Source organism: Ochotona curzoniae, unplaced genomic scaffold, assembly GCF_017591425.1.
Source record: "Ochotona curzoniae isolate NIBS_2020 unplaced genomic scaffold, NIBS_Ocur_1.0 contig_4792, whole genome shotgun sequence".
Lineage (NCBI taxonomy): Eukaryota > Metazoa > Chordata > Mammalia > Lagomorpha > Ochotonidae > Ochotona > Ochotona curzoniae.
The window spans coordinates 11,272,337-11,296,986 of record NW_024466389.1 but is presented as its reverse complement, the minus strand read 5'-3'; the positions used below and the strand labels follow the sequence as shown (position 1 = coordinate 11,296,986).

At 46.5% G+C, this 24,650-nt stretch overlaps 1 protein-coding gene across 3 annotated transcripts in view; it reads left to right on the top strand.

Moving 5' to 3' along the window:
- Positions 1–24,650, top strand: part of UBR4 (ubiquitin protein ligase E3 component n-recognin 4) — a 130,704-nt gene that overhangs the window by 15,704 nt on the left and 90,350 nt on the right. For all 3 annotated transcript variants that reach the window (XM_040987991.1, XM_040987992.1, XM_040987990.1), the window contains exons 9-19: positions 1,964–2,088; positions 2,654–2,713; positions 2,808–2,998; positions 8,595–8,694; positions 8,801–8,938; positions 10,314–10,431; positions 11,174–11,361; positions 13,338–13,497; positions 13,604–13,689; positions 22,132–22,301; positions 24,094–24,376. In XM_040987991.1, the coding sequence (XP_040843925.1) occupies positions 1,964–2,088; positions 2,654–2,713; positions 2,808–2,998; positions 8,595–8,694; positions 8,801–8,938; positions 10,314–10,431; positions 11,174–11,361; positions 13,338–13,497; positions 13,604–13,689; positions 22,132–22,301; positions 24,094–24,376 (1,619 nt within the window). The remainder of the gene's footprint in view (positions 1–1,963; positions 2,089–2,653; positions 2,714–2,807; positions 2,999–8,594; positions 8,695–8,800; positions 8,939–10,313; positions 10,432–11,173; positions 11,362–13,337; positions 13,498–13,603; positions 13,690–22,131; positions 22,302–24,093; positions 24,377–24,650) is intronic.

The window sequence follows — 24,650 nt, the reverse complement described above, 5'->3', positions numbered from 1 at the left end:
CTCAGATCCTGGGCCAGATGTGGGGTGGTCCCCACATCTCCCTTACTGTGCTTGCATACCCCCCCAATCTTGCATGTACTGGTGGGTGCTGTGGTATAGTCTGGCATGGTCCATCTTACCTTGGCATTTGCAGGTTGGTGCTATAGCCTGGCCTGGCCTGGTCTGCCACTGTTCCAGCTCTCATTGGTGGGTGGGGCTGCCCAACCCAGCACAGTCAGCCCCCGTCTCAACCCTAATGTGAACTGGATGGTTCTGCAGCCAGACTCAGTCTGTCCTGCACCTCATCCTGATTCTCAAATCTGCCAGTGTGTATGTTATGAATTGGCACAGCCTGGCTGGCCCCCAGACCGGAACCACATGTGTGCCGGCAGGTACTATAACCTTGTCTGGTCTGGGCTGCTCCTTGCCTTGGTTCTTGTGCTCACCTGCAGAGACTGTACCTGACAAAGGAGTTCCCTAAGCTCCTTCTGAGGTGTCTTTTTGTTTGTTTGTTTGTTTTTAAAGATTGACTTATTTTCATTGGAAAGACAGATATACAGAGAGAAGAAGAGACAGAAAGATCTTCCATCTGCTGGTTCACTCTCGAAGCGGCTGCAGTGGCCAGAGCTGAGCCAATCTGAAACCAGGAGCCTGGAGCTTCTTTCAGGTCTTCCACATGGGTGCAGGGTCCCAAGGGTTTGGGCCATCCTTTATTGCTTTCCCAGGCCACAAGCAAGGAGCTGAATGGGAAGCGGGGCTGCCAGGACAAAAGCCATTGCCCATATGGGATCCTGTAAGGTGAGGTTTTTTAGCTTCTAGGCTAAGGTCCTGGGCCTTCTGAGGTGTCTTTTACAGGCGGAATTTCATCACAGCCATTCCTAGCGAGAAGGGCATACAGAGCCATAAGCTTCTTGGAGCTTTGGAAAGCATGATGTATGTTTATAATTCTAGAGCTTTTTCCTTCATCTGTTTGAGTTTTTATTAGAATTTTATCTTTTTTAAAGATTTTCCACAGAGACATGGGGAGAACCCATCTGCTGGCTCACTCCCCAATTAGTTACTAGGACAGGCAGGGCTAGGACAGGCAGAATCCAGGAACTTGAAACTGTTTCTGGGTCTCCTGGTGGGGCAGAGACCCAGACACTGGTCCTTACTCCACTGCTGTCAAGTCTCAATATGGCAACATATGGGATGCTGGGGTTGCTGGTGGCAGTTTTACCTACTGTGCCACAGCGCCAGCCCCTCAAATTTTATTCATGTAACGAGCTAGTGTGGTTTTTGACTGGATCAGCTATTCAAGAAAGTTGACTTAATTCAACTTTATGAAGCCAGCATAAGGGCTAAATTAGCTAATTCTTCCCTTGCAAGTCCCAGAATCCCATATTGGTGTCAGTTCGTGTCCCAGCTGCTCTGCTTCTCATCTAGCTCTTTGCTTGTGGCCTGGGAAAGCAGCAGAGGACGGCCCAAAGCCTTGGGACCCTCTATGCCCATATGGTGGACCTGGAACAAGCTCCTGGCTCCTGGCTCCTGGCTTTGGTTGGTGCAGTACCGACCATTATGGTCACTTGGACATTCAGATGAAGATCTTCCTCTCTGTCTCTCCTCCTCTTTGTATATCTGACTGTGCAAAAAAAAAATCTTTAAAAAAAAATAATTATAGAAAGAAGGACAAACAGATCATTCATCTGCTGATTCACTTTCCAAATGACTACTATACCCAGGGTTCGGCCAGCATGAAGCCAGGAGCCTGGAGCTCCACCTGGGTCTCCCACATGGCTCAGGTACTTGTGCCATCTTGCTGCCTTCCCAAGCACATTTGCAGAGATCTGGATTGGAAGCAGAGTAGCTGAGACTCCACATCACACTCTGTTATGGGGTGTGTTGTATGCTGCTTAACCCACTGTGCCACGGTGCCAGTTCTCGTGTCTCAGCTCTATGGATTCTTACGAATACTCCATCATTCAATTGGTGTCTTCTTTTTCAGGTGTGAGTGTGGCAACATGCATGGCCATCCTTCATGTAGGCAGTGCCCAGCAAGTGCGGACAGGATCCACGAGCTCCAAGGAGGAAGACTATGAAAGTGATGCAGCTACAATTGTCCAGAAATGTGTAAGCCAAGCATGTGGAAATATGGCAGCCTCGTGGCCAGTTGTGCTTTTCTTCCTGGAGAGATGAGAGGACTTAGTGTATCCTCCACATTCCTTTCCTGGGTGCTAGGTCGAGAAGGAGGTGGACCTTTAGCTTGTTCATTTAGCGTATTGGTTTGTACAAGTGCTTGGCTTTCTCTGGTGGCACCACAAGACGTACTGCACCGTATGGTGGCAGCAGACCTTGTGGCAGATTAGTTGTTCACTGAGGAAATGCATTTGAGGGAGTACTGTGTGTCAGTGTAGTTAGGGGAGATGTGTAAGAACAAGGTCATGTCAGTGGTACGTGCATCATGGACTGTGATCTCAGCTTCGTGGGGCCGAGTGTCCTGTGTTAGATGGGTGGAGGGACTTCCTCTGAGAAGGTGACACTGGGACTCAGGGCCCGGTGAAGATGGGGAATGTGATCATTGAAAAGGGATCCAGGCATGTTTACCTGTTCACGTTTATTTAGGGTGGGGTTTAGCATTGATAGTGGAATATGTGAACTTGCTCAGGTTTTTTTTTGTCTGTTTGATGTTGGGCAGCTTGAAATCTATGACATGATTGGACAAGCAATCAGCAGTTCCCGCCGGGCTGGTGGTGAGGTGAGAAGCAGTCTCTGCTGTGTTTCTGTTCTGTCTTATCATTTCCAATGTGTGAATACCTCTGCTCATGCTGCCTTCTGTGCCTTGCCAACAGCACTATCAGAACTTCCAGCTGCTGGGTGCCTGGTGCTTGTTAAACAGCCTTTTCCTCATTCTGAACCTGAGTCCCACTGCCTTGGCTGACAAGGGGAGAGAGAAAGATCCACTGGCCGCGCTCCGCGTCAGAGACGTCCTGTCCCGTACGAAGGAGGGAGTGGGCTCTCCTAAACTGGGGCCTGGAAAAGGGTATGTGTCCATTTGATGAGGAAAAAATAATATTTGTTTTGTTTCTCTGCCATTTCATATTGACAAGCTGAACTAATGTTAATAGCTTAAAAATTATTTTATTTTAATTTTGATATTGTCTATGTAGCTGAAGGGATGTGCATTCATGCGGGTCTCCGATTAGGATCAGAGCGGGGAGGTATGAAGGAAGGTGCGTGGGACAAATGTTTTTCTCTCTTTCTTTCTTTCTCTCTCTCTCCTGTGGCAGCTCCTTTCTGTCAAGAGTATGTCAGCATCTAAGGATGGGGATGGTCGTTCAGTGACACCATAGAGCCTGTGATGTAGGGGAGGATGATCTAAGGGTGTTACTCAAGTGATTTTGATGTTTCTGAGACATCATTGCACCAGGATTGAGAAAATGTGCGCATATGGACACTGCTGTCACTGCACAGGCATCAGAGACTGAGGAGCCCCAGTCCTGGTGCATGAACTCAGAAGGTTGAAGTTCTTGGGCATCTTCTGTCCAGTAGCCTCCAAGACCACTGAGGGGTGAGGCGACAGCATCTTCCTCAGCAGAAACACTGGGGGCAAACTGGTGGTGAAGGATGTCTGTTATTTGAGAAAAGTCACAAGCTTATATAGGAGAAGAGGGCAGGCAGAAGGCGGTCCCAACAGTACTTCCATCCAGCAATGACATTGTGAGTGGCTAACGGATATGTCTACCTCTGGACCCTCCAGTGAAGTTAAAGGTCAGGAAGCACAGGAAGTTGTGTTTCAAGACAACCTCCATACCTGCTGAAAAGCAGTATGAATGTAACATTTGACTTCCCAGAGTTGTTTACAAAGGAAGTCCTAGTGCAGCTAGATAAAGGAGCACAGGAGGGAGACTGGGGTGCAGCCCATCATTCTTGTCCCATGCCCAACAAACAGGCCATGTTGGGGCCTCAGTTTAGCCCAGGACACAATATGCCATGTGTCTATGGCTTCCCACATGGGCTAGGCAGGCAGAGATCCAGGGACAATCTCCCGCATGAATCGCCTATGTTGCTTCCAGATCCAGTCTTGTCGTGTTTAGTTTGGTGATGTGGCCCACTTCTTGCCCCTTCTCTCATAGGCAGATATTGCAACGTAATCTAGCCAGGCATGCTCCTCAGTCCCAGTTTTTATTTATGCCAGTGTGCAAGGACAATGCTACTTAGCTCAACCCAGGTCTCCCAGGTGGTCAGATGTCTTGGCCTGACCCAGACATGCCCTCTAGTTTTCTCCTTCTAAACCACCTGGTCTCAGTTCCCTTACCTACCTGCAAGTACAGTGGCCCATTCAAAGCCCTCCTAAGCCACTCCTTATCCGTCAAACTTGCCCCAGTGTTCTCTAGTCCAACATGTTCCCAGACCCCCTCCCCCTGGGAATTTGTAGTCCCCCACTGCCCGTGGTATGCAGTATGACGGGGCCAGGTTGGTATGTCCCAGCCTAGTGCCCTTGCATGTACCAGGATCCTATATAGATGCTGGTTCATGTCCCAGCTGCTCCGTTTTCTGTTTAACTCCCTACTTGTGGCCTGGGAAAGCAGTTGAGGATAACCCAAAGCCTTGGGACCCTGCACTCATGTGGGATACCCGAAGGATGTTCCTGGTTCCTGGCTTTGGATCGGTTTAGCTCTGACTGTTGTGGTCACTTTGGGAATGGGCCATCAGGCAGAGGATCTTTCTCTCTGTCTCTCCTACTCTGTGGGTATTCCTTTCCAAAATAAATCTTTTTTAAAATGTAGAATAGGCAACTGTGCTGATTCGGTGGCATAGTTATCAGATTTGGCATTAACTAGGCCCAGAGTGCCCAGTAGCCATTGGCTGATTTTCTTCCGGAAGTACGACACTTGCCTAGGTTACAAGGCAGTCTAGGCAGTTGCTTACAGTCGAGGGTAGAAACTTTTTGTACTAGCAATAATTGGCTTCTGCCTGTTTTAAATTTAACAATTCGTGATGGTTGTGGACCACTGTTTCTACATATTAGCTGCATAGTTTTGGATAAGTCACTTTCACCTTTTGATAAGCCTTGTTTCTGGCTTATTTTCTCACCTGTCACAGGGAGAAAGTTATTTTTTTGTAGTTTACATTGTAGGGTTTTTATGAAGTCCAAATTAGGAAAAATACTTCTGATTTGTAATTGGGCTTGTTTTACTTGGTGTCAAGAAGATGTGTATTTAGCCTGTGTATATGAACCTGTTCTCCTCCTCGTGTTCGTTTCCTAAAACACTTGAAAGTGTTTTGATAAAGTCTGTGCAGTAAGCTTTGCCTTGAAGGAAAGAATTGCTATTCATTCAGTTCCTTTGACATGCTAATCACTTGAGATGTTGAGATTTTTAAACTACAAAGAAACAATGCTCTAGCCTTTGTAGAGTTGTTTTTTTCTCTTCTTTGGAAGGACTAAGCAGATTAATTAAGTGCCTATGTTATAGTTATCACAGATAAAAATTAGTAGGTGTTGTAAAGAATAAGCCAGGGTCAAGAGTTATCAAGAGAGCTGGCAAGTATTTTAATTCGGACGGTCCGTAAAGGTCTCTGCAGGCACAGTGTGGGGATGCTGTGTTGATGCTGTGTATGCCAGGTAAGTAGGTAGAATGACTCAGGTTGGAGGCTTAAGCGTGACTGGCATTTCTGAGAACCAGCAAGGTCGATGTGGCTAGAACGGAGAAATTGGAGGGCAGGGATTTTAGAAAACTAGGTGCCAGCATTGTGGTGCAGTGACTTAAGCTTTCACCTGTGACATCAATTTCCTACATAAGAGCAGTACCAGTTGTTCCACTTCTAATCCAACTTCCTGCTAATGGGCCTGGGAAAGCAGTGGAAGATGGCCCAGGTGCTTGGGCCATTGCCACACACTTGGAAGACCCGGGTGAAGATCCTGGCTTCTGGCTTTGGCCTTGTCTACTCGGAATGTTGTGGCCATTTGGGGACTAGAGCAGCGGATGGAAGGGTTCGCCTTCTGCCTTTCCCTCTCTCCCTTCCCTTCTCTCTTTCCCCTCTCTCCAACTCCCCCTGACCTCTTCCCCTTCCTCTATTTTCTTGCCCCTCTTCCTTGCTCCATCCCTCCTTCTTTCTCTTCCTGTCTTCCTGTAATTGTGCCTTTTAAAAAATAATCTTTAACCAAAAAATTCTCCAAAATTAGGTCAGAGAGGTAGGCAGTGCTAAATGCAGTAACTGTTTATGGGTTTGTAGCAGGGACGATACATGACCTGATTTATTAATGAGCTTCAAATGCAGCTGCTTTGTGGAGGCTGGACTGCAGAGGACTAAGACAGGAAGGAGGGAGAACAGTTTGGAAGCTAGCACTTTATTCCGAAGCAGAGAAAAGGACAAGCTGAACTAGATTGGCCAAGACAGAGAAGGTGTCCAGTTGGATATGTTGAAGGGTATAGCTGACAGGATTTGCCATGGCTTGAGTGTTGGCTCTGGAAAAAAGCAACACCACCACAAGTTTTTGGCTGGAACAACTGGGCTGTGTAATATATACATATACATATGTATTTGATATTTATTTATTTTTATTGGAAAGTCAGATATACAGAGAGGAGGAGATACAGAGAGAATGATCCTCCATCTGCTGGTTCATTCCCCAAGTTGCTATAGTGGCTGGAGCTGAGCTGATCTGAAGTCAGGAGCCAGGAGCTTCCTCCCGGTCTCCCCCGCGGGTACTGGGTCCCAAGGCTTTGTGCCATCCTTGACTGCTTTCTCAGACCACAAGAAGGGAGCTACACGGAAGTAGAGCAGCCAGGATATGAGCTGGCACCCATATGGGATTATGACATGTAAGGTGAGGATTTACCCACTGAGCCATCATGCTAGGCCCTGTGTAATATATATATATATAAAATATATATTTTAAATATATGTGTGTTTTAAGGTTTATTTTTATAGTAAGGCAGCTTTACAGAGAGAAGTAGTTACAGAGAGAAAGCTCATCTCTGCTGATTCACTTTCCAAGTGGCTGCAGTGGCTGGAGTTGAGTCGATCCGAAGCCAGGAGCTAGGAATTCCCTCTGGATCTCCCATGCATGTGCAGGGTTCCAAGGCTTTGAACCATCGTTCGTTGATTTCCCAGGTTACAAGCAGGAAGCTACTGCGCTGGCTTCAATAAATCCTGTTTTGATAAACTTGAATGATAAACTTTTGGAAATATGGTTAGTTTTCATTTTTGGGTAAATTTCTGGAAGCGTGATTGTTAAAACAAAGAGCTCACACATTCAGAATTAAGAGGCAAAAAGAGAGTTCCAGTTTGCTAGTTTGTTCTCCAAATATCTGAGGTGCCTGGAGCTGTCTTGGGCCAAAGCTGGGTGTTTGGAACTCACTCCAGGTTTTCCATATGGATGGCAGGATCCCAATTCCATGAGCCATCAGTGCTGCCTCCTGGGGTGTGCTTGGCTCAAAGCTAGGGTCAGGAGCTGGGACTCAAACTCAGTAACTCTGCTACAGGAGACAAATATTCTGCTAGCTGTAGGGGAATGCTAGCTCTAGGCAAGTGTATTTGTTAATTTGAAATGTTAAACTCCTAGAAAAATTACACTGATTTGCATTCCTCTCCACTGTGTGCGCATGCCTGCTTCTCCAGTCCTCACACTGGGGATCTTTAGTCTTGATGCTTGTGTAGCTGGAAGAATCCTGATGACTTTGCTCTCACTGCTTTTCTTTGGTTGACAGTGTAATCCTACTCCATTTTGTATGTTTATTAGTCATTGGGGCTTTTTTGGGGAACTCTGTCCTTTTATCTTTTGCGCCGGGATCCCGTATGGGTGCTGGGTTGTGTCCCAGCTGCCCCGTGCCCATCAAGCACTCTGCTTGTGGCCTGGGAAAGCAGTCAAGAATGGCCCAAAGCCTTGGGACCCTGTGGCTGCGTTGGAGACCCGGAAGAAACTTTTGGCTTCAGATTGGCTTAGCTCTGGCCATTGCAGCTAACTGGGGAGTGAATCATCAGACAGAAGATCTTTCTGTTTTTGCTTTTCTCTGGAAATTTAACTTTCCAATAAAAATAAATCTTAAAAAGATTTGTTTTACCTGATTATTTGAAAAGCAGAGGAAAAGTTAGCGAGTCAGACAGTGGGAGGTCTTTGATAGCAGTTCCCTTCACAGATTCCAAGGACAGCTGGCCAGGGCCTGGCTGAAACCAGGACCCCAGAATTTAATCTGGGTCTCCCACCTGGGTGGTAGGTCCTAAGTCCTGACCTGTCTGTTTCTGTCTCCCTGGTGTACATTGACAGGAAACTGAATCAAAAATGCAACTGGAGCAGCCAGGACAGGAATCAGTGCCCATATGGGTTGCTGGTATTGTAGCTAACTACTCTACCTGCTGTGTTGCAGTTCTGGTCTCTGACCCCCCAAGACTATTTAAAAAATAGTTTAAATTACAAAACACGCAGATTTGGGAAAGTTTCTTCTGGACAGAGAATTCTTAACCTGAAACTTATAGAAGCCTGTGACAGGCTGTGTTTTTCAGTGACTGTGACCTCACAAACTTACACAGGGTAAGAGCTAAAGATTTTCTAAAAGATCTGTGAATGCAACTGTAAGATGCACTGTGAGGTTGTAATTCATTTCAGACTTGTGTTTCCTCTTCTCTTTGTGCAGCCATCAGGGCTTTGGGGTGCTTTCAGTAATATTAGCTAACCATGCAGTCAAGCTGCTGTCGTCACTGTTTGAGGACCTGCAAGTGGAGGCCCTTCACAAGGTGAGGAGATCACACCCCTGGGAATTGGCACATTGAGTGCCATTTTGTTGACTTAGGCTGTTCCTTCTGGCGGAGTCATTGTCTGAGTTCCCTTTGATTCCGGCAGGGTTGGGAGACAGATGGGCCCCCTGCAGTGCTGAGCATCATGGCCCAGAGCACGTCCATACAGAGGATTCAACGGCTGATTGACTCAGTGCCACTGACAAACCTGCTCTTGACGTTACTGTCAACTTCCTACAGAAAGGTAGGCGCAAATTAAACCATTATTTTAATGGAAGAACTTACAGCATGTCATCTTTTTAAAATAGATTGACAATAATGCTGTGTTCTTTATTTCTGATAATTTTTTTAAAGATTTATTTGTTCGAAAGTGTGTCAGAGTATGAGACAAAAAGAGATCTTCCATCTGCTACTTCACTCCGTAAAGGGCCACAGTAGCTCAGGGCTGTGTTAGGCCAACATCAGAAACTTGGAATTCCATCTGGGTCTGCTGTGTGAGCAGCAGGTACCCAATTCTTGGGTCATGTGGCATATTAGCAGAGAGTTGGATTAGAAACAGGAGCTGAGACTCAAAATTGTCTCTCTGATATGGGATTCTAGCAAAGTAAGCACTGGTTTAACCGCCTGTGCCACAGTGCTGGCCTTAGTGTTAGTGGTTTTGAAGAAGGTACTTAACTAGTTGCACATAACCTAGGCATTTGAATTGACTGGTGACTGCTAGGATGTGTTACATGAGGCCACTTGGTGAGTTGTGATGATTGGTAAATTGAAGTAAAACCAGAGGATGCATTTGGGGTGGATGTTGCATTGCGTGACCTGCCACCTGGAATGCTTGTGTTCTTGACAGAGCAATGGTTCTGGCTGTTCCCCCTGCCCCTTTTTTAAAATATATTTATTTTTATTGAAAAGTCAGATATACAGAGAGGAAGAGAGACAGAGAAAGATCTTCCATCTGCTGATTCATTCCCTAAGTCGGTGCAGTGGTAGAGCCGAGCCGATCCAAAGCCAGAAGCTTCTAGGTCTCCCACTCGGGTTTGGATTCCCAAAGACTTTGGGCCATCCTCTACTGCCTTCCCAGACCACTATTGGGGAACTGGATTGGGAATAGGGGTCCCCAGGACATGAACTGGAACCGATATGGGATCCTAGTGTGTGCAAGGTGAGGACTTTTGCTGCTAGGTTACCATGCCGGGCCCAGTTGCTTCATCTCTAATTCAGCTTTGTGCTGATGCATTCTGGAGGCAGTGAATGATGACCTAGGTTTTGGGACGGAGTTCTGGGCTCCTGGATTTTGCTCCTGATATGGCATTTGAGGAGTGAGCCAGGGGGTTGAAGGTCTTGGTCTCTGTGCTACTCTGGCTTTCAAGAATGAAAATAAATAAATAAGTATTAAAAAGAAAAATAACTTGTGGATGCTCTGGAAGTTTTCCTGTCTGTATTCTTGCCACGTCCCTGCTGGAGCGTGTTTTGTGTGGTCCAGCCATGAGAGTTCGTCAGAAATAAGAGAAAGACTTCTCAGATTTAGAGAGAAGGAATGAGCCACGGAGACGGTGACTGGGCTCAGCAGGCTGGCCCCGGCGTTGTGGTCGCTGTTTCCCAAGGCTCTGCTGTCTCCCCAGGCCTGTGTCCTGCAGCGGCAGAGGAAGGGCTCCATGAGCAGCGATGCCAGCGCCTCCACTGACTCCAACACCTACTACGAGGATGATTTCAGCAGCACGGAGGAGGACAGCAGCCAAGGTAGGGCTGCCCTTGCCCCTTCCAGGGAGGGTGCCGGAAACAGTGGAGTGGGAAGTTTTCTAATAGGTTCCTGTTGCTGTTACTGCCTACTTAGCACTCAAAAATGACATGTTACTCCGGTAGAGCAGCTTGAACTGTTGAGGATGGAATGCTGGCCACTGCTTGCAGCAGAGCCCGGGCTGCTCTTCATTGCTTGTCCTTCAAAATCCTGACACCTAACAGTTGCTCGTATTTCTTCCCATGGTGATTCATTTTGTCATCCCTACCCTGAGCTCTCTCAGAGTGAAATCAGGAGTTTCGCTGTTATTATAGATTTGTGGCTTAGGGAAGCATAAGGAGTGAAACGCATGCCTTGTAGTGCCTCTAAGTCTGGGAGAGAGAGAAAAAGCTAGCTACCTAAGCTTCACTTGAGAGTACGGAGAGAGGCTTGATTCTCCCATCATGGAGTTACATTTGATTAAGGCATGTGTGAATTTGCTTTTGTGAATGTGTGGCTCATTTCTAATAAAATGATGAGAAGTTGTTTTTCATTTTTGCAGCTTTATTGAAGATATAATTAATGTAAAATTGTTAGGATGCTCTCATTTTATGCATGCACTCAGATGCATTTTAACAAATCTACGTAACCTGTAAGCTCCACCACAGTCAGGATGCTCTTCTGTGCCTTTTGATGTAGGCACCTTTGGAAAGCAAGTATATCATTATTTTTAAAAGATGATTTTTTTTTTCCTTCTCTATTCAGATGACGACAGTGAGCCCATTCTGGGGCAGTGGTTTGAGGAGACCATCTCTCCCAGTAAAGAGAAAGTGGCTCCTCCACCCCCTCCTCCGCCGCCGCCACTGGAAAGTTCTCCTCGGGTGAAAAGCCCCAGTAAGCAGGCCTCCAGTGAGAAGGGCAACATTCTGGCTAGTCGCAAAGATCCTGAGTTGGTAAGCATGGGGTCCTGGTTTCAGAGGTGGGGATGTGGGGGGAGGGATGTGGTAAGAAGCAGATCATTTGAATATAACTGGATAATTACCTGTAACTGCCTGTAATGTTTAGTGATGTTTTTGTGTAGGACTTACCTACATTGGTAACATTTTATTAACTAATTTGTATTCCTTCTCCTGCATACCCTGGAAAGTAGCAGGAGATGGGTCATATACTCAGATCCCTGCCACCTAAGAGGGAAACCCTGGTGGAGTTTTGGGCTCCTGGCGTTGACCTTCGTGGCCTAGCCTGTTGCTCTCGCCATTGGGAGGGTGAACAAGTGGATGGGAAATCTATTTTTCTGTGTCAGTTTCTATCTTTCTGTCTTCTCTGCTTTCAGATAAATACAGTTTAATAAAGAGGAGGGTTTGAATACTGCTTTTACAAATATTTGCTAACTTGTGACCTTGGGCAAGAATTTGAACTGCTCTAAGCCCTGGTTTTGTCTGTTAATGTATAGGAAGGATTATACCTCCCCCAGTATTATGAAAATAATGATGCAATATTTTTAAAGCTCTCAGCGTACGTCTCATTGTAAGAATTTGTTAAATGTTGGTCCACCAATATTTGTTAATCATTTGCTGTCCATATTAGTGATGAGTCAGGCACATTCTCTAGTGAAGGGTATGAACATTAAAGATTTATTTATTTATTTGAAGATTTTATTTATTTGTATTGGAAAGGCAGAAATACAGAGAGGAGGAGAGACAAGAATATCCATCTATTGATTCATTCCTCGATGGCCGGAGCAGGGCTGATCCAAAGCCAGGAACCAGGCAGGAGCCTCTTCCAGGTTTCCCACATGGGTGCAGGGTCCCAAGGCTTTGGGCCGTCCTTGACTGTTTTCCCAGGCCACAAGCAGGGAGTTGGATGGGAAGTGGGGCAGCCGAGATACGAACCGGCACCTATATGGGATCCCAGCGCATTTAAGACAAGAACTTTAATCGCTAGGCCACCATGCCAGGCCCTAAAGATTTATTTTTTTATGTAGATTTGCTTATTTGTTTGAAAGGCAAAGAGAAAGAATCCTCGTTTTCATCTGCTGATTTACTTCACAACTAACCACAAAGGCTGGAGCCTGGAACTCCACTTCAGTATCTTGTGTGAGTGGCAGAGCCAAAGTACTCAGACCATCCTCTGTTACCTTCCCAGGTTCATTGCTGAATCATAAGTGGAGCAGGCTGAGCTTGAACCACTGCTCGTACAGGTTGCTGATTTACCGGCCAATAGTGCAAAACACTAACATTAAATATTTATATGATAACTCAATTTTAATAGAGAAGACCTAGGTGTTTTATCTGTAATAGTGATTAATATAGATACCAGAATTGAATAAATACATCAGTGATGTCCTATACTTGAAGACAGGGCCTTAGAGAGGTGAAAGAAGTGGCTGATTACATCTTATTTAAGACCTGTGTGATCTTAGGATATTTAATGAATCTGTTGTCTTAAATGGAAGTTAGTATTTTCTCTATCTGGTGGAATCACATGGAAGGCCAGCATTATGATGCATTCAGTTTAAGCTGTTGCTTGCAACACTGGCATCCTACTTTAAAGTTGGGCTGGTGTGCAGCTAATACCCAGGGAAGACAGTGGATGACGCCCAAGTACGTGGGCCCCTGTTACTCATGTGGGAGAAGAGGATTGAATAACTCCAGGCTTTTGCCTAGCCCAGCTCCAACTGTTGGAGACATTTGGATAGGGTGTGAACTATTATGTGTTATATCTCTCTCTTTCTCTCTGTCCGTCTTTCAAAGAAGTAAATAAAGAATCAAATGCATTTTTTAAAAAATGACAAGGGGAAAACTCACATAGTTGAACTGCCCCATGTAAGTAATTTAAAATTTATTTTTATTGCATTAAACCTGTGGATGGATTGTTTCTTGTATTGTGAGCTTGTGATTCTGATCCGAAGTTTATGTGTTCCTTCTAGTTCTTAGGTCTGGCTTCCAACATTTTGAACTTCATCACCACTTCCATGCTGAACTCTCGGAACAATTTTATCCGAAACTATCTGAGTGTGTCTCTTTCAGAACATCATATGGCCACGCTGGCCAGCATCATCAAGGAAGTGGACAAAGACGGGCTCAAGGGTCAGTAACATGCCGTGTGCCTGTAGGTGCTTCCTGTGAGGTTTGCCTGTTGGAGAGCTGTGTGATGTTGAGCTGGAGGAGTGATTAGCTTCCCTTTGTCTTCAAGGTTCATCAGATGAGGAGTTTGCTGCTGCTCTGTATCACTTCAACCACTCTTTGGTAACTTCGGACCTTCAGTCCCCCAGTCTTCAGGTTTGTGTGCACCAAAAGCTTTTTGTTTGTTTTAAGATTCATTTATTTTTATTTGAAAGGCAGAGACAGGGCCCGGCTCAATGGCCTAGCGGCGAAAGTCCTCACTTTGAACACACTGGGATCCCCTATGAGCGCCGGTTCTAATCCTGGCAACTCCATTTCCCATCCAGCTCCCTGCTTGTGGCCAGGGAAAACATTCGAGGCCAGCCAAAAGCCTGGGGATCCTGCGCTCATATGGGAGAACTGGAGGAAGTTCCTGGCTCCTGGCTTCAGATCAGTGAGTGCTGGCCATTGTGGTCACGTGGGGAGTGAATCATCGGACAGAAGATCTTGCTCTCTATCTCTACTCCTCTCTGTATATCTGACTTTACAACAAAAAAATAAATCTTTAAAGAAGAAAAAAGAAAGGCAGAGACAGGTTGTCCATCTGCCTCTTCACTCCCATAATGGTCACATTGGTTAGAGCTGAGCTGATCTGAAGCCTAGAGCCAGGAACTTCCTCCAGGTCTCCCATGCGAGTGCAGGGTCCCAACGCTTTTGGGCCATCCTCTGCTGCTTTCCAAGGCTATAGCAGTGAGCTAGATAGAAAGTGGAGTATTTGGGAATTGAACCAGCAACCATATGGGATGCCAGTGCTGTAAGCCAAGGCTTAGCCTACTATACCATGGCATCAGCCCCTAATTGCTTGTTTTGAAAATATAGATTTATTTGAATGATGGAATTATAAGCAGTGAGAAAGAGACCGGGCAGGGTGAGGGGAGACATAGGTATTGTATGTGCTGTTTTACTCCTCCAAAGGCTGCAGCAGCTGAGGCTGTGTCTGCCCAAATCCAGGAGATTGGAATCCATCTGGGTCTCCCATGTGGCTGGAAGCGGGGGAGGCAAGCACTGTCTGCTGCCGCTTTCCTGGGTGTGTTAGCTGGGCACTGGATCATGAGTGGATCAGAAGGAGAGCGGCCAGGACTCAAAGCTGGTATTCGTATGGGATCCTGAGGTTGCAGACAGTCGCTGAACCCGTGCACTAAAATGGCTATTCTGTCACCAGCTTTGAGGATTTGGTTCTTCCAGTTTAGGAAAAGATTGTCATTGTCCTTTACATCACCTTACTGAAATACACACTAGCAGATTATTCTAGAGTGTCCCTATAATTTAATTAGGATCATTTCAATAGAAGATATGTGTGCTTTACCCCTAAATCTTGAAGTATAAAGTAAAGGGAAAACTACCAAAATGAACTACCAGGGGTTATGCTAGTAAGAAAGTAAATGAGACATAAACAGGGAAATATGTACAGTGTCATTAGTAATTGGAGATTGACGTCACAGAAATTAAAATGCTGTTTTTTATTTTTATGTTTACATAGTTGAGAAGGACAGATTCACATGTTGACCACTGATTAGGGTGGGAAGGGTTGAAGAATGGAGGAAAGTAGATTTTTTTTTCCCCGTATCTGGAGGAAGGCAGGGGAGAAGGGGAGAGGGCTGCTCCCAACAGCCTAACCACATCGGTACCTGGAGAAGAGGAACGGCCACTCCATGTCATCATAGGGTCCAAGGGTACTGCTTAAGTACGCTGGTTCTGAGATGCTGTTGATTTTGTTGATAAAAGGATGAGGAAATCCTTCCAAGGTGCATTTACTGACATAGTCTGCCTTAGTGTTTCCACTTGCCCATATACTTGCTGTCAAAGCATGACTGGGAGAGTTGTCCAGTTTGTTTTGCCTGCCTTGGTACTAGATGTCCTCTGCAGGCCTCAGTGAACTGGTTGTCGTGTCCCCCATATGCACCTGTGCATGCTGTGCACTTCACAGGCTTCAGCAGCTGAGGAGGCCACTTCTGACACATGCATTCCACGGTCAGACCACAGATGCTATGGCTTTCCCTGTGGTTGGTTTCTGAGTCCAGCAGTTCAGTTGGGGGCTGCAGTGTTCCCAAAGAAACTTCGTTCATAGTGACACCAAACCTGATTCCTCTGTGTGCCAGCCAGTGTGGGTCCAGCTTGGTCCATCACCAACATCAGCCTGCACACACTGGTGGTTGCAGTTGCCTTGTCCATTTTCTCCCCAGTCCCATCTCATACGCAAACCAATAGATGCTGCTGCCTACCACATACTCCGTCATCATACACGTATGTGGAAACTACTGCCTAGTCAGATAACCCCCCAATAACCCTTACCAGGCCCTACCCCCAGCTTTGGTTTCTGCACATGCCAGCATATATAGCAGACTGGTCCATTTGGTCCCGCATCCCATTCAATTCTTGTATATATCAGTAGGTGCTTCATCCTAGCTCAGCCTAACCTACCCTACTACTATCCAGCACACACTAGCACCTATGGGTGCTACTTCTTTCCAGCCTGGTCCACCTCCAGCCCTGATCATCTTATGTGTGATGGTGAGTACTGTGGCCCACTCTGGATGGCCCGCCTCAGCTCGGCATTGGCCGGCAGCTACTAAAGCTTGGATCGGCAGTCTACCCCAGTTCCAGCTCATGCTGGCAGGTGCTGCAGCCTGGCCCAGCTTAGCTAGCCCCCAGTCCCAGCCATAATGTGAACCAGCTAGTGTTCCGCAAGTTTTCTGTGCTGACTCCCGGACTAGGTTCTCACATGTGCTAGTGGGTGCTAGACCCTTACCCGACATGGTCCATCCCCCACTCCAAGCCTTTGTGTGTACTGGTGGATGTTGTAGCCCAGCCTGCCCCACATAAATTCTTGGGTGCACCTATGGGTATTGAAGCCTGGATTAACCTCACCTTTTGCGATCCCCAGTACCTTAGGTGTAGGTGAGTTCCATGATATTACCTAGTTTGGTCTGTCACCACCCCCAGCTCTTCAGCAAACCAGTGGCTATTGCATTGTCACAAGGTTGAGCCTGCATATCACCTCAGAATCTGTCCCCAGACCTGGTTCTCTCATGTGCTGGTTAACACATGAGAGAACCAGGCTCAAGTCTAATTATGGCTCAGCCTAATGTGATCTGTTGCCTGCTCCAACACTCACTGGTGGGCACTATAGTCCAGCCCAGCCAGAAAGGACCCCCAGTCCTAGTTTTTGTGTACAGTGGTGGACAGTGGTAGGTGCTAACTAGCCCAGCTTAGGTCTCCCACTGAGCAGGTCAGGTAGGTGCATTGGTCTGACCGAGAGCAATACTCCATTTTTTCTGCTCCAAGCCATTGGGTCTCGGCCTCCTTGCTTACTGGCAAGTATAGTGGTCTTGTAAGTAGATGTCCCCCAAAATTATTCCTTTTAAAAGAATTAAACTGGGGCCTGCACCGTGGTTTGTAGGTTAAGCCTTTTGGTGTCGACATCTCATTTGGGTACTAGTTTGAGTCCCAGCTGTCCCACTTCCATTCCTGCTTCCTGCTCATGGCCCAGGAAAGCAGCGGAGGATGGCACAGTTGCTTGGACCCCTGCAACCACATGGGAGACTTCGGGACAACTCCCTTTCCAGGCTCCTTGCTTCAGACTGGGCCACCTCTGGCTTTTGTCGCCATTTGGCGAGTGATGGAAGATCTTTCTCTTCTTCTCTCTGTAACTTTGACTTTCAAATAGAAAAAAACAAATCTTAAAAAGAAAAAAGGAAGACAATATATTACAGAAAGTAGTTGTTCTCGTATAAACCCTGCTTCCCAGTCTGCCACTGAAACCCTTAGACCTCAGTCGTGAACTTCAGTTTTATAGTTTCTCACTCTACACAAGTAGCTGGTAATTTGCAGTCTAAGTCTCAAGCTCCTCATTTTTAGTTCCTGTGTTTCTACATTCCTTAACTGGAAAACAGCCGAGTCTGTTGGTTTTTTTTCTAGTAGGTGACTTCATGCTGAATGTGATCCTTTCAGCTCGTGTGTGCTTTTCTGTGGTGTGGTTTGCTGCGATCGTGCTTCTGCATGGCCGTTGTGTGCTTGCTGCTGTTTTGTGAGTGGTTGTACCACTCTCTTCACTCTTTCCTTCCTCATTCAGGACATGAATTTTATCCGTGGTGCATTCCTATTATAGGTGATCCCTTGATCGTTACTGTGCTGGGATTGGAATTACCAGGTTGTTGAGTGTGAACCTTAAGTCCACGATGCCCAAGTATTCTCTACTATGGGTGTGCTTGTTTTTAGCCTGAGTAGCAGTGTGTCAAGTCACATGGATTCACATCCTGCCACAACATTTGATGATGTGATTTTTTAAAAAAGATTGGTATATTTGAAAGGCAGAGGGAGACAGAGATCCTCCATTTCTGACTCACATTCCCAGTGCCTGCCGCTGCAGAGGCCAGGCGGGAACTGGGGACCAGGAACCAGGGGCTTCCACGTGGGGGCAGAATTGGAGTGCTTTTCCCTTCATCCTGTGCTCCCAGGGCGAACTGGGGCTCACAGCAGGCGCTCTGGGATGGGACGAGGACAGGCTGAGCGGCAGTTCCACCTGCTGTCCCACGTCCCCTGGCCCAACACTATCATATTTTGATAATTTTTTTTCACACAGAATGTAATTTTTTTGACACAGAATGTAAAAAAAGCAAAATAATGCTTGGCTCATGGTACCCTGGACCTGTGTGATGTTAGTGGCTGTCTTCCCAACTTGTTAGTGTTTAATATTATCACAGCCTGTAGGTAAATTGATTCAGTAAATATTCGTTGAACTTGTACTGTGCAAAGTACTGCTGTACACACTGGAGAAATAATTATTATATGGAATTATGAGGAAAGAGGAGACATGGTATGGATTGATGATGATGACTGATGGCAGAGATCGTGGCAAATTATTGAGTGTATCAAAGGACGCGGAGAGGAACATGGGGCGAGGCCTGCCCTCGGAGCTCAGATTAGGCTGTGAGAGCGCCCTTGTCGTTTGGGGGGGAGGAAAGGGCGGATTTCTTTTTATTTATTTATTTATTTAGATTTTTAAATCAATCTATTTTGGGCCTGGTACAGTAGTCTTTGACTATCCTTGCCTTGCATGTGCCAGGATCCCCTATGGGCGTCAGTTTGTGTCCTGGCTACTCCAATTCCCATCTGGCTCCCTGCCCGTGGCCTGGGAAAGCAGTCGAGGATGGCCCAAAGCCTTGGGATCCTGTACCCGCGTGAAGAAGCTCCTGGCTCCTGGCTTCGAGTTGGCTCAGCTCTGGCCGTTTTTGCCACTTTTGGAATAAATCAGTGTATGGAAGATCTTTATCTGTATATCTAACTTTCCAGTAAAAGTAAATCTTTTTGTTTTTTTTAAAGATTTATTTTTATTATTTTTTCATTGGAAAGGCGGATATACAGAGAGGAGAGACAGAGAGGAAGATCTTCCGTCCGATGATTCACTCCCCAAGTGAGTGCAACGGGCCGATACTATGCCAATCCGAAGCCAGGAGCCTCTTCCGGGTCTCCCACGCGGGTGCAGGTTCCCAAAGCTTTGGGCTGTCCTCGACTGCTTTCCCAGGCCACAGGCAGGGAGCTGGTTGGGAAGCGGGGCTGCCGGGATTAGAACCGGTGCCCATATGGGATCCCGGGCGTGCAAGGCGAGGACCTTTAACCACTTGCGCCACCGCGCCGGGCCCAAAAGTAAATCTTAAAAAAAAAAATTTTTGTTTTTAGTTGAATGGCAGAATTTGCAGAGAGAGCAAAGGTAGAGAACCTCTTCCAAATGGCCGCAGTGGCTAGTACTGAGCTGATCTGGAGCCAGGCGCTTGGAGCTTCTTACCATTCTCCCATGTGATTGCAGGGTCCCCAGGGCTTGGACCATCCTCCATGGCCTTCCCAAGCCATAAGCAGGGGAGCTGGATTGGAAGTGGAGCAGCTGGGACATCAACTGACACCCGAATGGGATGCTGATACCGTGGGGTGGGTTAGCCTACTGCCCCGCTATACTGGCCCCAAAATTTGTTTTTCAAAAATTTGTTTATTTATTTCAAGGGCAATGTTATGGGGGCGGGGTAGGTATAGTCAGAGATACTTCGTCTGCTGGTTCACTCCCCAAATGTCCACAGTTGCTAGAGCTGGATTTATCTGAAGCCAGGAGCTAGGAGCTTCCTCCAAGGACTTCCATATGTGTGCAGGGGCCCAAGCGCTTGTGCTGTTCTTCACTGTTTTCCAAGGCACATTAGCTGATAGAAGGATCAGAAGTCCTTCTATCAGAGGGAACTCACACCGGTGACCATATGGGATTCCAGCACTGTAGGCAGTCGTTTTTGTCTCTATTCTACTGTGCCGACTGCTGTTTATTATTTTAAGTGGTATATTTTATTTACTTTCAAATGCAGAAATCCACAGGGAGAGAGATCTTGGGTTTGATGGTTCCCTCACTGGCTGGCCGTGATGGCCAGGCCAAAGTCAGGAGCTCCATCCAGATCTGCAGAACAAGTAAAGGCACCCAAGTGCTTTGGCCGTTTTCCACTGCGTTTCCAGGGACTGTCGCGGTGAGCTGGACCTGAAATGGAGCAGCTGGGTGGCTTAAGCTCTGATGCCACAGTACTGGACCTGCGATTTCAGCTTAGATTTGACAAAGTTTTGAGATTCCGTGGAGTAAAGACTTTAGAAAATTGTATGCGATTCATGCATTGTGGTGAGGATTGATACTGTGGTTGAGAATTATTCACAAAGGACAGCTGTGGTGAGAAACAAGTTGGAGGGAGGAAAGCCAGAGGACTGTGGGGGGCCAAGGAATGAGAGCAGTGGAGGTAAGGGAAGGTTCCAGAAAGTAGAGTCACAGTTGGTTCAGCCAAAGGTGCTGCTGTATCTGCTATGGCAGTTTACTTCTTAGTCAGTTCCCTATTTAGAGCTGATAAGGTTTGAAGTAGTAGGGAAAAGCCAGGTTCCTGTGGAATATTAACTAATTTCTAATGGATCTCAAGGCATAAAAAACTGACACAAATATGAAGAGAAGCCAAAATCCTCACTTAAAAATGTATCATAGAGACAGGCATTGTGGTGCTGCTTAGGGGACCCACTGCATTGTGCAGTGCCTGGCCGAGTCCTGGCTCCTCGGGCCTGGCCCGCAGCGGGAGCTCAGCGATCGAGCCAGTGTACACGCATGCAGGTGGATGTGGCCACTGTTGCAGCTGTTTCCCGGTGCTGCCCTGTGCTTTCCCAGTGACAGTGTGTGGACAGCGTTTAGCTCAAGGCCCAGTATCAGAAAGCTGCTCGTGAGAGCGGCTGCATTTTAAGATAATACTCGTTTCCAAGGCTGCTTTTTAACGATGGAATTTACTTGGGCAGGTTTGGAAATTTGTCCCACATCCTGAGGTAACCTTGATTTGCTGGCTTTCTACTAGCACGCTGCTGATCTCTGCTGTGTGTGTTAGAGAAGATGACTGTAAGCAGATAGAACTGAGCCGAAAGTGAGCTCCCTGAAAGACAATGGGGGCAAAGTAGCTTGATTAGTTCTAGATGCCTTGGCATCTTAGGGGCAGAATTTTCCTTCTAATACTGTTAGCGTAAGTTCAGTCTCCCTGCTTTTGGTATTAGGTTTGTTATGTGACTATTTCTGAAAACTTGTCTATCACTGTAATTATGTAAAAAGTTTCCTTTTGGGAATGGCGGTCGTGGTGACAGGTTCATTCAGCACTTGGAATTTGCATATCTTTAGGTGTCGGAGCGCTTAGTTTGGGTCTTGGCCACTCCGTGCTCTGGAGTAATCTCCTTCCAGAGCACTTGGCATGCTGCATGCTCCACGGCACCCCCATGGGAGACCTGCGGGGTTCCTGGCCGCTGGCTTCAGTGTGCTTGGCCGTCTGGGGGGGGGGGGCTCCGGTGGCAGATAGCTTCCTCTGGGCATGTCTCCTTCTTGCCCCCTCTTTCCCAACCCCCCATCTCTTAGCCTTTCTTTCAAATCAATAAAAGCTTTCTATTTTTTGAAATAAGTTTTTTTTTGGAGGCACTGATTTCTCATGGGTTGTTTGGAAAATTATCCTGCTTCTGCTGTTTAAACATGTTTCTTCCCGTTAAGCAGCTCATTTCAAACAGTTAATGGTATTTCCGGGATTAGGTTAGTCATTTTCACCTTTTTCTCCTTTACTGAACTAGAGTGGTCTGTCCAGATCACTTCTAAATTTTTCCCTTTTTTTTTGTAAGATTCATTATTTTTATTGGAAAGTCAGATTTATGGAGAGACAGAAAGATTTTCTGTCTGCTGGTTCTCTCCCCAAGTAGTCTCAATGGCTGGAGCTGAGCCGATCCGAAGCCAGGAGCCAGGAACCTCCTACGTGGGTGCGGGTCCCAAGGCTTTGGGCAGTCCTATGCTGCCTTCCCAGGCCACAAGCAGGGAGCTGGGTGGGAAGTGGAGCCGCCGGGATTTGAACTGGATCCTGGCAGATGCAAGATGAGGACGTGGCCTCTAGGCCATCGCTCTGGGCCCTGGTTCCTTTGTCCTTTGCTGTACTTGATCCAGTATTAAAGTGGTGCATGTTAGGGAGTGTGACTAGCTGTTTGACCGTGTTCCTGTGTTACTCCAATGTGTCTCATTGTCTTTCACTGCAGAACACCCTGCTGCAGCAGCTCGGAGTCTCCCCTTTCTCTGAAGGCCCTTGGCCTTTGTACATTCACCCTCAAGGCCTCTCGGTGCTTTCACGTCTCCTGCTCATCTGGCAACATAAGGCTGGCAGCCAAGGAGATCCTGATGTCCCTGAATGCCTTAAGGTTTGGGACAGGTAAGCAAACCGCATGGCAAGCCCTGTACTGAAGGTTATGTCCTTGTGTTTTTTCTTTTTTGAAAGTCAGATATATAGAGAGAAGGAGGAGGAGAGATAGAGAGGAAGATCTTCCATCTGATGATTCACTCCCCAAATGATGCAACGGCCGGAGCTGGGTCAGGAGCCAGGAGCTTCTTCAGGGTCTCCCACGTGGGTGCAGGGTCCCAAGGCTATGGGCCATCTTTGCTTTCCCAGGCCACAAAGGGAGTTGGATGGGAAGTTGGGCTGCCGGGATTAGAACCAGAACCCATATGGGATCCCAGTGCATTCAAGGTGAGGACTTTAGTCACTAGGCTACTGCGCTGGGCCCTTTTTTTTAATAAAAGCTTTATTTATTTTTATTGGAAAGGCAGATATACAGAGAGGAGGAGAGACAGAGAGGAAGATCTTCCATCTGATGGTTCACTCCACTCCCCGTGTGACCTCAACAGCCGGAGCTGAGCCACTCTGAGGCCAGGAGCCAGGAGCTCCCTCCAGGTCTCCTACGCGGGTGCAGGGTCCCAAGGCTTTGGGCTGTCCTTGACTGCTTTCCCAGGCCACAGGCAGTGAGCTGGGTGGAAAGCAGGGCTGCTGGGATTAGAATCAGCGCCCATATGGGATCCCAATATGTTCAAGGCGAGGACTTTAACCACTATGCTATCGTGCTGGGCCCCTTGCTTTGTTTTTAATTTGTTGAATTTTTTGGTAGATGGTTTAAATTTTACTGTGATGATAAGTATCTGGCATGGAGAAGAGTGAATTGCAGGAAGATGTCCTGGCAAAAAATAAGTGTGTTCACAGCAGTTTAGTAACAGAATGTTATATGTCATGGATTTGGTTATAATTATTAACTGGGACATGAATCTTAAACATAACCAGTTTGATCTTGACCTGATTTCTTGAAAGAGAAGCAAAAAAGCCAGCTCTGTTCTTGATTATTTTGCTTACAGCATGAAACCACTTAGAGTGTGTTGCAGTTCTTGTTTTGGATAAATTTTAAAGAATGTTTTGCCTTGGGGGAAGCTCCCATTAATCATCCCAATCCTCCTCCGCTGGAGCTGCTGGCCGTTTGTGTTTACATGGTTAGGAGTCTTCAAAGCAGTTTGTTTTCCTAAAAGGCTTTGCTTTTCTATTCCCCATTCTAGCATCAAATAGCTCTAATGCTGGATTTGAGATATTAGAAACCTTGAATACCAATAATTCAAATATATTTTTTCTGAATGAAATCTTGCAGAAAGACTGGCAGGTTGGGAGTACAGTGGTACGAAGAAGGGACTCACCCATTAAAATACAATCAGTTTTCATTATTTCCAAAGGCAATATAAATACTTGGCTAAGTTTGTTTATTTATTAAGCAAGAAAGTTCTTTTGATAAATTTTCTTATTAAATTTTCTTATTATGACCTGCTGAGTTCTTTTTGACTGTAATTCGGTGCTTTTAATGTTACTAGAAACACTCAAAGCTACATTCCATTGTAGAATTAAAGTATAGGGAAAAGTATTCACGTTGGTTCTTTCTATCTGGAATTTTCCATTTCAAAGCAGCCGCTGCCCTTACAGAGGGATTTTAGGTCTCGGAAATGCAGGGTGGCATTAATGTAACAGTGCTATGGTCAGAAAGCTGAAGAGTTCTTCAAATGGTTTTGTGGCCAAATCTGGTTTGACTCTTTCCAGAACTTAATAAGTTTTCCACTGCTTTGTTTTGATGTTGATGCTGGCGTTTAAGAGGTGTGTTCCTTTAGCTTTTGTGTAACTTTTTTTTTTGTGGTAGGTTTTTGTCTACTATGAAGCAGAATGCCCTGCAAGGTGTGGTGCCCAGCGAGAACGAGGACTTGAACGTGGAGCACCTGCAGCTGCTGCTCCTCATCTTCCACAACCTCTCTGAGAAAGGCCGGCGCTCCATCTTCACCCTCTTGGTCCAGATCATCCAGGAGCTGAGTGTCCACATGGATGCTCAGATGCGCTCCGTGCCTCTCATCCTGGCTCGCCTCCTTCTAATCTTTGATTACCTGCTCCATCAGTACTCCAAAGCCCCTGTTTATCTGTTTGAACAGGTACAGACCCTTTGTGCTCCGTTCGCTTTACTGATATCAAAAGCTTTGTTCTTCATGAGTCTTTGATGATCCAAAGCCCAAGTGAGCTGCTTACCTTCAGTTTCGGGGGTTGCTAGTGGTTTGCTGGTCGATGTTTGCTTGCACTTGATGCCAGAGTGAGGCACGCAGGTTGCTTGCTTTAATGTGTTTGTTGAATTATGGGTTTCAGTCCCACGTGGTGCCTCATTGTGCTTGTGTCATTGGGCATCAGGACAGTTTTTTAAAAAAGATTTAT